We start from the raw sequence: 12740 nt of genomic DNA on the forward strand, positions 1-12740 counted from the left end.
ACATGTGACCCGGACAAAGTTCAGTCCTTATACATACTGATTGCAATGGTCCTTATCAGTTCTCTCTGGACATTGCAATTATTCCTCCGTGAAGAAGAGTGTGCATTTTTGCTTTCAAAATACGATTTCCTCTCTTGTAATATAGCAACAAAATTTGTGCTGGAGTTTGCCAGTGGGGATATTCAGCCCTGTTTTTTAAAGCATCATTCATACTATAGGACCTAAGACTGCGTAGCCAGCAGACTGTGGGAAGTCATTTTGCTTTTTTTTTTTTTTCTATTGTAGGAAACACCATTCCCTAACCTGCTTATATCATAAAATTGTTGCGAGGGTAGAATGAGATAATAGATGTTAAACTGTATGAAGTACTGTACAGTAATTTACCCTTAAACTTTTCCAAGAGCCCCATCTAAGTAGAGATTCCTCTTTTATGAAATTCTAGTATACACTGATTTACTTCTATAAATCTTTTTAGTTGAGCAAGAGAATTTTGAGTGTGCTTGAATTGTGAATTACTCCAATTTGAGATATAGGGTTAGCTAGTAACATTAAAGAAGATGTTCTGTATTTTAGTAGTCACAGTAGATCAAGTTGAAGTTAATTTTTAAGAATCTTGTTGGAAATCTTTGTTAGGGAAATTCTAAAAAGGTATAATAAGTAATGGTAAATAGATATTAATTGTGCAATATCAATTACCTAGGTCATTGACTTTCTTTTGATTTCATTGCTTTTTATTAGTGGTCTTAAAAGAGATATTTGTAAGGCCTTTCATGACTTTGGCTCACTAGTCTTGCTTTATTCCTAAAGTCCTAGGTACATTCATTCATAAAGTTCATTTTTAATAAGGGTTCACTATATAACTCTGAAGCAGTAGCTCATAGGAGAGGCAAAAGAGGCAAAAGTCCCTGCCGTTATGCAGCTTACATTTCATTTGGGGGATAGTATAGACCACAAACGGTATAAGTAAATCATATATTACCTGGTAATGGGACAAAGAGAAAAAAATAAGGAGAAAGGAGATTGCGATGTTAAACAAGTGATTAGGGAAGGCCTTATTGAGAAACTGCATCTAGACAACAAGGTGAAGGAGATGAGGGAGGGAGCTGTCTTCCCCTTGTCAGCCAGGGGGAGATGCCAACCAGTACAAAGGCCCTGAGGTGGTAATGTGCAGCATTGACAGTAAGGAGGTCAATGTGATTAAAATGGAGTATGTGTATTTGGAAGTGCCTTACAGTCCATTTTGCATTTTGGGGACTTTACCTCTGCATGAAATAGGAAGTCATTGGGGTTTTGAGGAGAATTCTAATACCAGAGTTTTCAGAAACACATCCTTGGAAATCACACAGATAATACTGTACAAATAAAAGGTATTATTAGATATCATTATTCCTCTACTGAAATGCAAGTTTTTATAATCAGGCAAATATATTAAAAAATATGCTGCCAGTAAGTACTTATATGAGGAAAAATGTATTAGAAAACTTCACAGAAGTTTTTTTAGTTTAAAAGATTGGTCAACGTGGGAAGAAGATAGGTTTATTTTTAAGAGTTAACTTAGTTTAGCTTTTTTTTTTTTTTTAAAGATTTTATTTATTTATTTGACAGGGACAGAGACAGCCAGCGAGAGAGGGAACACAAGCAGGGGGAGTGGGAGAGGAAGAAGCAGGCTCATAGCGGAAGAGCCTGATGTGGGGCTTGATCCCATAACGCCGGGATCACGCCCTGAGCCGAAGGCAGACGCTTAACCGCTGTGCCACCCAGGCGCCCCAGTTTAGCTTTTTAAAATGGAAGATGATGTGTTTATGACATGATCTCTAAAAAAGAAAATTGTGGTGTCATAATTAGGATTATATCACTCTCGGTAACACAGTGGTAAAGGAGGTGAACTGAAACATCTGACTCAGGAATATTTACTTAAGCAATAAGAATTTAGTATAATGAGTATGGGATAAGAAACAGAAAGTGCTGGATCTTGTCTGTGAAGTAGTTGGTCTCTCAGGTGAAATAACCATGTAACTGTACAGTTTATGGTAAGCACATTTTTTTTCAATTCCATCAAATGTTGCTGGTAATTTTTTAGGTTCTAAATTACCTAGTCTTACCTGAGTGGAAGTGTAGGATTTAATTTAGAGCTCAACCTAACATCTCTTTGGCGTGATAGGTCCTTGAGTGCATTTTCTTTCTTGCTTCTTTTGACTCCCCTCATCTCCTCTTTCCCTTGAAAGTCAGCAATTGTGTCCTTCTGTTTCTCTTATTTTTAATTTCCTGTATACTGTCTTTATTGGAATCTAGTCTAGATTATTTTGGTTGACTAAATTAGATTAGTTAACTTGGAAGAGTTACTAAAATCGTTATTTTGAACACTGAGCTTTTCTGCCGATTTTGCTTCTACCAGACAATTGATACTCCATAACTTGGTTTCAGAGCTCTTTACAACTTGTATTTCCTTTTAATTAGCCTGCTGTTCTGACTAGAATATTTTATTTGCTGTCTCCCAAATAATACACGCTTAATAGTCTCTAAGTCCACACATAATGCATATGTAATGTATAGTATGTCCGAAGCTTTTCTGCTCGTGCCATATCATCATCTTCCAATTCCTTTTTTGTCTTCTTCTCTACCTATCCACGTTCTACTCATATTTCAGGATCAAATTCATATTCAAACTTCTCTGTAAAGCTTGTTCTATCTACTCGAACTTGTTTTTTCTTCCTTTGAATTTCTACAGAAATAATCATTGGCAGTTGATCACAAAGTTTTATTGCTGGCTTTGAACTAATACTTTACTGGTATTAGTCAAGGGTCTCCACAGAAACAGAACAATAGGGTGTGTGTGTGTGTGTGTGTGTATGTGTGTGTGTATATGTATATGTGTGTGTATGTGTGTATATATGTGTGTGTGTATATGTGTGTGTGTGTATATATATATATACACACACATATATAAAAAGAAATGTATTATAAGGAATTGGCTCAGGTGATCATGGAGGCGGCGGACAAGTCCCAAGATCCTCCAGCTTGGCAAGTTGGAGACCCAGGGGAGCTGAGCGAGTGATGTAGTTCCATATCGAAGGCTGGCAGGCTTGAGACCCAGGAAGAGCTGATGTTTTGTTAGAGCTGAAGGTAGGAAAAAGCTGAATGTCCCAGTTTGAAGGCAGTCAGGCAAAAGGAATTCTCTTTGTATGTATTTCGCTGCACATTCACGTGCCTTGTCTTGCCAGTTGTAGATAAGCAGCTTGAGGCCGGGGACTGCCCGTCATATTTGCTTGCTTAGCGCCCACGAGTCCTCCTTGCATGGTACAAGGATGTGTGTGTGTGTGTGTGTGTGTGTGGTAGGTGCATCTGCATACTTTGTAAAACCGTAACATTTTAGAGCTGGAAAGGGCTTTTGAGGTTATCTTGTTTTAGAGTTGGGGAATCGAGGATAGCTTTAAAATAGGAAAATTAGTAATATACCCCTTTCCTTGGTTGTTAGAAGAATAAGACAAGCTAATGTAAGTGTGTGAAAAGTGAGGTGTCTTATTACAACTTTTTTTTTTCCTTTGGCTTAGAGCATGAATCAAAATAGTTTACAGAGTCCTTTTATCTGACAAATTAGACAATATTTCTGGGTGAAGATTTCACCTTTTTCTTTCTCTTATTCATATTCACATGTATGCCCCAAAGTCCATAATCACATGTATGTCCAGATTTGAGATCATGTTATTTCCTCAAAGCATATCATCTGATATGTTAAGCTTGCCGATTTGTATAGAATATTCCAGTTAGGTATTCAGACATAAGGCATCATAATCAGGGGGTAGCTTTAGCTATTGGGCATACCTATATTGAGGCTGCAGGTTGAGGCTATAGAAGTTGAAGTTACAGTCTCTAAACAGTAAAGAACTTTAATTTGAACTTAAATAGTCTTCTTTAGAAGTCTTCAGTTATGGGAACGAGTATTATTTTTCAAATGTTTTTATTTAATGTTTTTCCTTCTTAGATTTTCTTGTAATCACATCTTAAAGCCTTCAAGATGGTACTAGCAGACCTTGGAAGAAAAATAACATCAGCATTACGCTCATTGAGCAATGCCACCATCATCAATGAAGAGGTATGTAAAATGTGTGAAATATATATGATTGCACATCATTACTAGCATCAGGGAGATGAATTGTTAGTAATCGCTATGTTTCTATTTGTTCTGATGTAGATTTAATAACCGTAGATAAAAACTTAAAACCAGATACACTAGATGGTGTTTTTTATTGAGTTGACCATCTTACTGTTTAACTTTCTATAAAGAATTATAAAAGAAACAAAAAAACCCCCAAATCTTAACTAACATGTAAAAATGACATACATTTTATGTTTTGAAAATGGCTTAGAGAGACATAGGCCCAAAACTTCAGTGTCCTGCTTCTTTCTTCTTGGGTAGGCGTGTGCGCATCTCACGTTTTTCTCCTTCACTTTTATTTAGCATTCACATAAAAGGCTAATATTTTCATGTTGTCCACTTTGATTTTCTCTGAAATCCTCACTCAGTTTTTTTTTGTTGTTGTTGTTTTGTTTTTGAGACTTTGTAAGCTGACTCCTTATATGGTTTCTGAAATACTCTTCCTCCTCGCTTTCTTGTTTTAAGTTTAAAATATTTCTTTCTCAGGCAACCTCTCGGGTCCCCTGCCTCCTCGGGAGCTTTGTACTATCACTTTGCTATTGCTCAGTAAACCTTTGCTGCCCACCAAAAAAAAAAAAAAGTTCTTTCTGTCATTTTTTGCCCCCATATTTTGTATCTTAATGATTTGTCAATTGAAGAAGATGAGAGTCCCTTAGTATACTTTATATTTTATGGTACCAATGGGAGAGTACTGAATTTGGTTTTAGAAGACTTTGTTTAGCAACCTACTTGGGTAGCTTGTGATAGAAATTTAGGCAAGTCAACTTCAGATTCCTTAATGTATAAAATGAGAAAACAGTATTTACCTTCCAAGATAGTTTCAAGGATCAAACGAAATGATAGATGAAAAGTACTTTCTAGGGGCACCTGGGTGGCTCAGTCAGTTAAGCATCTGACTCTTGATTTCAGCTCAGGTCATGATGCTGAGTTTGTGAGATCGAGCGCCAGGTCAGGCTCCATGCTGGGCACGGGGCCTGCTTGGGACTCTCTCTCTCCCATTGTCCCTCCACCCTTCTTTCTCTCCTCTCTAAGGGAAAAAAAGTGCTTTCTAACTTGGAGGTTTGAAAAAAAATTTGTTTTTTGAACTTAAAAAAATTTTTTTTTATTCCAGTGTAGTTAACATATAGTGCTATATCAGTTTCAGGTGTACAATACAGTGATTCAGGAGTTCTGTAGTGAAAAAAAAATCTAATGCAGAATTTGCTATCAATACTTTAATAAGCTAATGGAATTAAATAATTTTGGGACCATCTTTGAGTTCAGCTAGTCCAGCCTCTCAGTTAACAGCAACAGAGAGTCAGTTCCACGTGTTTATTTATCTAAAGAGCCAGGATTAGTATCTTTTTTCTAATTCCTCATCCAGGGCTTTTTCTAATAATTACTGTTAAATGATAAATCATAACTTAAACCATTGTGTAGTCTTTGGAATTCAGAATAAATAAAACAACAGCCTTCCAAACAGTTTTCTCTGTTGTGTAACCCTTATGCTGTTTATGTTTAAAGTAGGGGAAAAAAAAAACAGGGAGAAGAGTTTGGTGGGAAGTAGAGTAACAGCTGTTGCTTGAATTGGCAACTTCTCTGTTCTTAGTACTGTGCTGCTAGGGAATTAACAAGAAGAAATCCCTCTAATGAAAGATCAGTTCCATTTTTATCAGACTCCTTTAATGAGAAATAGATCTGATAAGCCTCTGTAGGATGTATGAAGTGAGTTGAAGATGGGAATTATTCAAGAAGTATTCCAGGCCTATTTTTTTTTTTTAATATTTTATTTTGGGGGTGCCTGGGTGCCTTAATTTGTTAAGCGTCTGCCTTCAGCTCAGGTCATGATCCCTGAGTCCCAGGATCGGGATTGAGCCCCACATCAGGCTCCCTGCTCAGCAGGGAGTCTGTTTCTCCCTCTCCCTCAGCCCCTCCCCCGCTTATGTGCCCGAGGGCACTCTCTCTCCCAAATAAATAAATAAAATCTTAAAAAAAAAGTTTTTATTTTTGAGTACTCTCTACATGCAGTGTGGGGCTCGAACTCATAACCCCAAGATCAGGAGTCACATGCTATAACTGACTGAGTCAGCCAGGTGCCCCAGGGCCTACGTTTTTGCAGACATTTTCCTGGCCCAAGGGGTACAGCAGTGACAAAACAGACTAAAAGCCTTGCCCTCATGGAGCTTACAGTTTAGTGTATAAAGACTGACTTACATGAGCAACAAAAGCCTCATCTTTTTGTAAGACTTTATAGTTTATGACCTTTTAACCACAGCATCTTGTAACTCAGCCAATATGTGATGATAGTGAGTTACTAATGGAGGGTAGTTTTCTTTTCAACTTTGTTCCTCTGCTCTGAGTAGAAATAGTGAGACTGCTAGATCAGACCCGGTCATTTTCTTTTGCTACATTTTCTTCCTGGTAGTCCAATTAAGCAGATATTGTGAATATAAAGTGCTGTGTATCAGCCACAGAAGGCGTTCAATGGCAACATCAATTGTGTAGTAACTTTCTTCGGCTTACATATTGTCTTTACTATTGTTACTTTAATGTAGGAATAAAATTGTGATCGTTAATACTTGGTTGACTAAAACTAAATGGAATGTCTTATTTTGACAAAATGATTAGATGTTTGATAAGATTACCACTGATTGACAAACTTTTTTTTTCTTTAACAGTGTAGTATTGTTTTTATTAAGCTATGGGAGTATATGGTGACTGATCAGCCATTGTTTTTTATGTATTTATTTATTTACAGGTATTAAATGCTATGCTAAAAGAAGTATGTACAGCATTATTGGAAGCAGATGTTAATATTAAACTAGTGAAGCAACTAAGAGAAAATGTAAAGTAAGTTAAATTAATCAGGTAAAAAGCAGGCAAACTAAATTTAGTTTACTGGGATGAGGAGCTAACTAGAAAAGTCTGCTATATCATGAAACATTTCTGCTGTACAGCATTTGAAAAGAATAGAACTCATATGTTGCAAGATTGCGTTTATAGTGTGTTTCCATAATGATGTTTCAAAGAAGAAACTACATGTGGCTTCCATTTAATTATGGATTTCTTTCCATTTTACTACTCCTTTATTTGGATGGATTCAATCATACACAGTATAGTATTTTAATATAAAAGCCTTTTAACAATCTTCATAGAAAAGTGGTGCCATTTTATCCTCTTCAGGCTTAAGATGACATTAATCAGCCTCCTTCATTATTGGAGAATTGTATTCGTTCTTGTTCTCCTTTTGGTTTTTCTGTCCATATTTGAATGAAAGAGTAATGTGTGTTGTTTCAGTTATTGTGTTCTTTGGGAGAGGCACTGACTGGGGCAGGGCACATAGAATAATACAGGCACCTCAATTAACTGCTTGAGTCCTAGCCCTTGTAATGTTCAGGCCACGTCTCCTTTTCATATTGTTAGACTGGGTAATAAATGTAGAACTCCTGGCACTTAAACATTTAGAACTAGGGAAAGCAATCCTATTTTCTGCTGTTTGTAAAGATGCATAAAATATATATGCTGTAAAAATAAAGTTTATACTTTGCAGTGATAGAGGACAAATTAATATTTAGACTTTCAAAAGAAAGCCTTGAAAAACTAACCAAGGTCTTGTATCTAATATTTCATGGTAAAGTCTTTATGATATAGACTTATGAATCTATAGTAATTATATGCATGCTAATCAGAAGACTTAATGTGAATAATTGAATATTTTTACATTCTTTGGAGCAGAAACTTTTTTTCAAAGTGTCTTAACTGGCTTTTCTCTCTTCTACCCACAAAACCCATCATCATGAAGGTCTGCTATTGATCTTGAAGAGATGGCATCTGGTCTTAACAAAAGAAAAATGATTCAGCACGCTGTATTTAAAGAACTGGTGAAGGTAAAAGTATATCAGGACTGTGCTATGATTCTCCGTAGACTCCAGTGGGTAAAAATACATTAGCACTACAAACAGGAATACTGTTTCAGAATACTTTTTACGTTTTTGTAGAATATTCATTTCTATTAAAAATATTAATTGGAGGATTATTAACTTTTCTAAAGGGGCCTGTTTTTGTTATAAACTTTTTCTGAATACAAAGTTCTGAGTATAGATAAGAAAGGCCAGTACATTTCCCGTAAAAATACCCAAAGTCAGGTTACAAAAACTAAAACTTCATTACAGATTAATTGATGGAAGGGCTTCTCTTGAGTTTATCCTCTTTAATATCAGATGTTGCCTATTGAAGGTCCTACTTTTGTACGGAAAGTCACTCTTTTCTGAACTGTTCGTTGTGTCCAGAATTCCCTTTGAAAAGACCAAATATCCCGACTCTTGCCTAGATTATGAGCAATTAGTGAAATTTATTTTGCACGTGGTAAATATAACCTATTGCCTTGTATTACCTTAGACCTGATGTTGCTGCTGTGGTCATGAAAATTATGGTGAAAATCTTAGAGCTTTAAAAAGTATGCACAGGTCCAATGGTAGGGGGGGAAAAGGAAGGAACTCAAAAAATTTTCTTTAGAGGAACATATGTCTGCTAGTGGTCTTCTAGTATTTTCCCATTTATTGTGCGAATAGTTTCATTTACTCCTTTGGTTTCAGCAGAGCTGATTGATACTTTGAAAAAGTCTGGTGTCTCAGATGGTTATATCATTTCAGGTAGTCTTGTAGACTAATTAATAAAAAAAAGAAATTCAGACCTGAGAGAGGTCAGAGGATTTATCCAGTCATACTTCTCAGTTTGTAGTTGAGAAAAAATGAGACAGCTAGTTAGTGGCAGACACAGGTCTGATCTCCAAACTCCTTGTAGGACTCCTCACGTTATTTCCAGTTTGCTTTTCATCTAGCCCCTGAGGTCAGTGCAGGGTGAGTGAAAATGTCTGTTTTTAGGGTTTGGCATGCATAGACAATTCTGGTGCATTAACTGCTTTGTTAAGAAGCATTTATTGACTACCTACTTTATTCTAGGCAGTATGTCATGCTGCTGATAGCAGAGATAAATTAGACTGGTCCCTATACTCAGAAGCTTATGGTCTAGAGCAGTGGTCAAAGCAAGGTCAAAACTTTTCACAATAACACTAAGACATTATTTGCCTGTTTTTGCCTTTTTCATTGTTCGATATTTACGCTAATAGTGCAAAAGCAATGGTGGGTAAAATTCCCTAGCATGTAATCAAGGCAGTAGCAGCCAAGTATGCTAGTAGTCATTGTACTCTTTACTAGTACACACTTGCAGGGGGAAAAAAAAAGCCTGTTTTACTTAAGAATGCCCATGATGGAGCAGAAGTTATTAGTTGTATTAAATCTTAACCTTTGAGTATACACGTCTTTGTACGATTTTATGGGATGAAATGAGATGTATATAGAAAGCTCTCTTGCTGCATACTGAAATTTGATGGTTGTCTTGAGGAAGGCACACGTGTGATTATTTGATTGCAAGCTGAGCTAGCTGCTGCTTTCATTAAATACCATTTGTATGTCAACAAACAGGCAGATAATCTGTGGTAATTCAGACTTGAATAAGATTTTCAGGTGAAGTGAGCTTGTCACTTTAAGGCAAATAAATAACAATATTGTGGCCAGTGATAAAATTGGAGCTTTCCAGTGAAAACTAGAAACTTGTATCTCCACCACATGTTTGACAGGATCTTAATACATTTCTGATGAGATCAGTATTGATACAATAAATTTTTTTGATGTCAGTGACTGATACATGATGTTATAAAATCATGCACCAGCATAAGATACATTCAAAGTGGAAGATAGAATAACAGATTTTAATGTAATGGAGTATGACGTTTATATGGTTTCAGATCCTACATTGCAGCTAAACTTAAAAACTATAATTATAAAGGAGTCCTGAGACTGAAAAGTCCTGCTGTTGGAGGAATGGAGGAATAGAAGTTAGATTTATAAAATAATTAGTCACTAAAACACATATGTTCCAAATTTAGGTTCATAGAGAGCTGAGTGCTTCTGCTGCGAGATAGGGAGACTGGAGGTGAATGTAGGGTAGCATGAGTGTTCTGAAAGGATCTGGGGGGGGTGGATTTATGTTTGAGATAGATTGTGCCTATTTCAGAAGTTTCCTTATGGGTAGGCCTGTGCCTGGAAAAGAGATAACAAAATGTGTTCTCTTTTCCTCCCTTTGCTACCACCTGGCTTGCCCTTGAAATTCAGGTATAATACGGACCGTGTGATCTTTATATCGTCTCACGGGTTTTGCAGACTTTCTCTTAAGGACGAGATAGTTTAGGCTTCGTGGGCCGTATGATTTCTGTTGCAGCTACCCTGCCCTGCTGTCGTAGGACAAAAGCAGTCCATGAGTGGGCATGGTGATGTTCCATAAAAACCTTATTCACACATAGTTTGCCGGTCTCTGGTCTAGGGCATTAACTGCAATTATGGCTTTATTATCAGGTGGAGATACATGCTTCCAGCTCTAAACAACTGACTTGCAAAGGAATTGTTTTTTTAAATGAACTTTTAGAAAGGCCTCATGCTTATCGGTTTGGGGGCTGTCCATATACGAACCTTAATGTCTCACTGACTCATGAAACTGGCGGTTGTTTTTACCAGCCCTCTAAAGATAATCACTTCCCAGAACAGTAGGTTTGGCACTGGAGAACTTGACATCTGACTGACCTGGAAAATCTTTCACATGTAATTTGTAACTTTGCTCATCATAAACATTTATTACGTTGAGCATGAAGATAGGTGTTGTCCCGTTTGGCAGCTGCTAGCCCCATGTAGTTATCGAGCACTTGTAGTGTAGTTAGTCTGCATTGGGATGTGCTGTAAGTATGAAAAAAATGCCCAATTTGAAGACCTCCTATGGAAAAAGGGAATATAAAATATCTTGTTAATTTTTAAATATAGGTTATGTGTTGAAGTGATAGCATTTTAATATATTGGGTTAAATAAAGTATTAAAATTAATATCACTTATTTTCACTTTCTTTAATGTCACTACTAGCAATTTAAAAATTCATATGCGACCTGCACGTATATTTTTATATTTCTGCAGTGCTGATGTAGATAGCTCCTTTGGCTCAAAGTTGGTCTCACTGTCCACACTCCAGCTTGTTCGAAAAAGAGGTTTTGAGATCCCTTCTCTGAGTTGGTTTGGGAGTACAGGCTTACTTATGACTTTGCAATGCATTGTTTTATATTCATTAAATTTTACCAAGTGTGTACAGAGAGGGAAATAGTCAATTTGTATTAGAATGGTAGGATTATGGTTGCCTTTTATACTAAAATGTCTTTAAATTATTTTTACAATTTAGAAGTTGTAGAGAGAGGGATTTTGGATGTAAGCATATGTTAACCTCATTTTATTTTTATTTTATTTTTGGTACCTAGCTTGTAGACCCTGGAGTTAAAGCATGGACACCCACTAAAGGAAAACAGAATGTGATCATGTTTGTTGGATTGCAAGGAAGTGGTAAAACGACAACATGTTCAAAGGTAAATTATACTTAGTCTTAGAAAAAAGTCATGGAGAAGATATGTTTGTGTAAATTGTTTTATGTCAAAGCCAGGCTAGTATTGTTGCTTTACAATTTTGTGTTACTTAATATATTGATAATGTTTTTGTAATAGCTTTTTGTATGATAGAAAGAATCCCAGAGTCTCCCATGTGGTTGCTTTTTGTAAGAATGGTGGACTTTTATATAACTATGCTGTTTCTTTTACCAAAGAGACTGTTCCTATCCTTTAAGGAAGTGAGGATATGATTTTTGGAGAAGAAAACATGGAAAGTTGACCTTATCTCCCATGGTTCAAGGCTCCCTTTTTACAGTGTCCCCCGCAACATAATCTAGATCTTCATTTAACATATCCTTCTACTAATTTTTAATTCATTATACCACCTCTTTCTCTGGAATGCAGTGCCTCAAGTTTGTTACCAGATTTTGTTTCACAAGCCTCAACTATGTTATAGTCTAGAAAAAAAGAGAAAAGGATTATTTCTTAGAGAGTTATGTTACTGTTTGTTTTTACTTAATTAACATTACATTTTTCACTATGGTCATGTATTCCTTGATCATTTTATATCCTTTGAAAGTTACTGGATGGCAGTTAGAATTTAAACCCTTTAGCAAATTTGCTGAATTCAAAAATGTAATAATAGGGGAGCCTGGGTGGCTCAGTCAGTTGAGTGTCCGACTCTGGATTTCTGTTCAGGTCGTGATCTCAGGGTCATGAGACTGAGCCTCATGTCCTGCTCTGCCTGTGTGACACACATATACACACAATATTACTCAGCCATAAAAAGAATGAAATCTTGCCATTTGCTATGACATGGATGGAATATTATGCTAAGTGAAATAAGAGAAAGACAAATACCATATGATTTCACTTATATGTGGAATTTAAGAAATGAAATGAGTAAAGTGGGGGGAAAAAGAGACAGACACAAAGCAAGAAACAGATTCTTAATTATATAATGAGAACAAACTCTGATGGTTACCAGAGGGGAGGTGGGTGGGGGATGGGTGAAATAGGTGATGGGGATTAAGGAGGGCACTTGCTGAGATGAGCACTAGGTTATGTATGGAAACCTAGTGTAATACTATTTATTAACTAACTGGAATTCAAACAAAAACTTAAAAC

General features: G+C 36.4%; 1 protein-coding gene across 5 annotated transcripts in view; it reads left to right on the plus strand.

Moving 5' to 3' along the window:
* Positions 1-12740, plus strand: part of LOC113266123 (signal recognition particle subunit SRP54) — a 127211-nt gene that overhangs the window by 69959 nt on the left and 44512 nt on the right. For all 5 annotated transcript variants that reach the window (XM_057306382.1, XM_057306383.1, XM_026513589.4 and 2 more), the window contains 4 exons: positions 3983-4093; positions 6894-6985; positions 7938-8022; positions 11490-11594. In XM_057306382.1, coding sequence (XP_057162365.1) covers positions 4016-4093; positions 6894-6985; positions 7938-8022; positions 11490-11594 — 360 coding nt within the window. In that variant the 5' untranslated portion in view covers positions 3983-4015. The remainder of the gene's footprint in view (positions 1-3982; positions 4094-6893; positions 6986-7937; positions 8023-11489; positions 11595-12740) is intronic.

This window comes from Ursus arctos, unplaced genomic scaffold, assembly GCF_023065955.2.
Source record: "Ursus arctos isolate Adak ecotype North America unplaced genomic scaffold, UrsArc2.0 scaffold_37, whole genome shotgun sequence".
In the NCBI taxonomy this organism is placed as follows: domain Eukaryota; kingdom Metazoa; phylum Chordata; class Mammalia; order Carnivora; family Ursidae; genus Ursus; species Ursus arctos.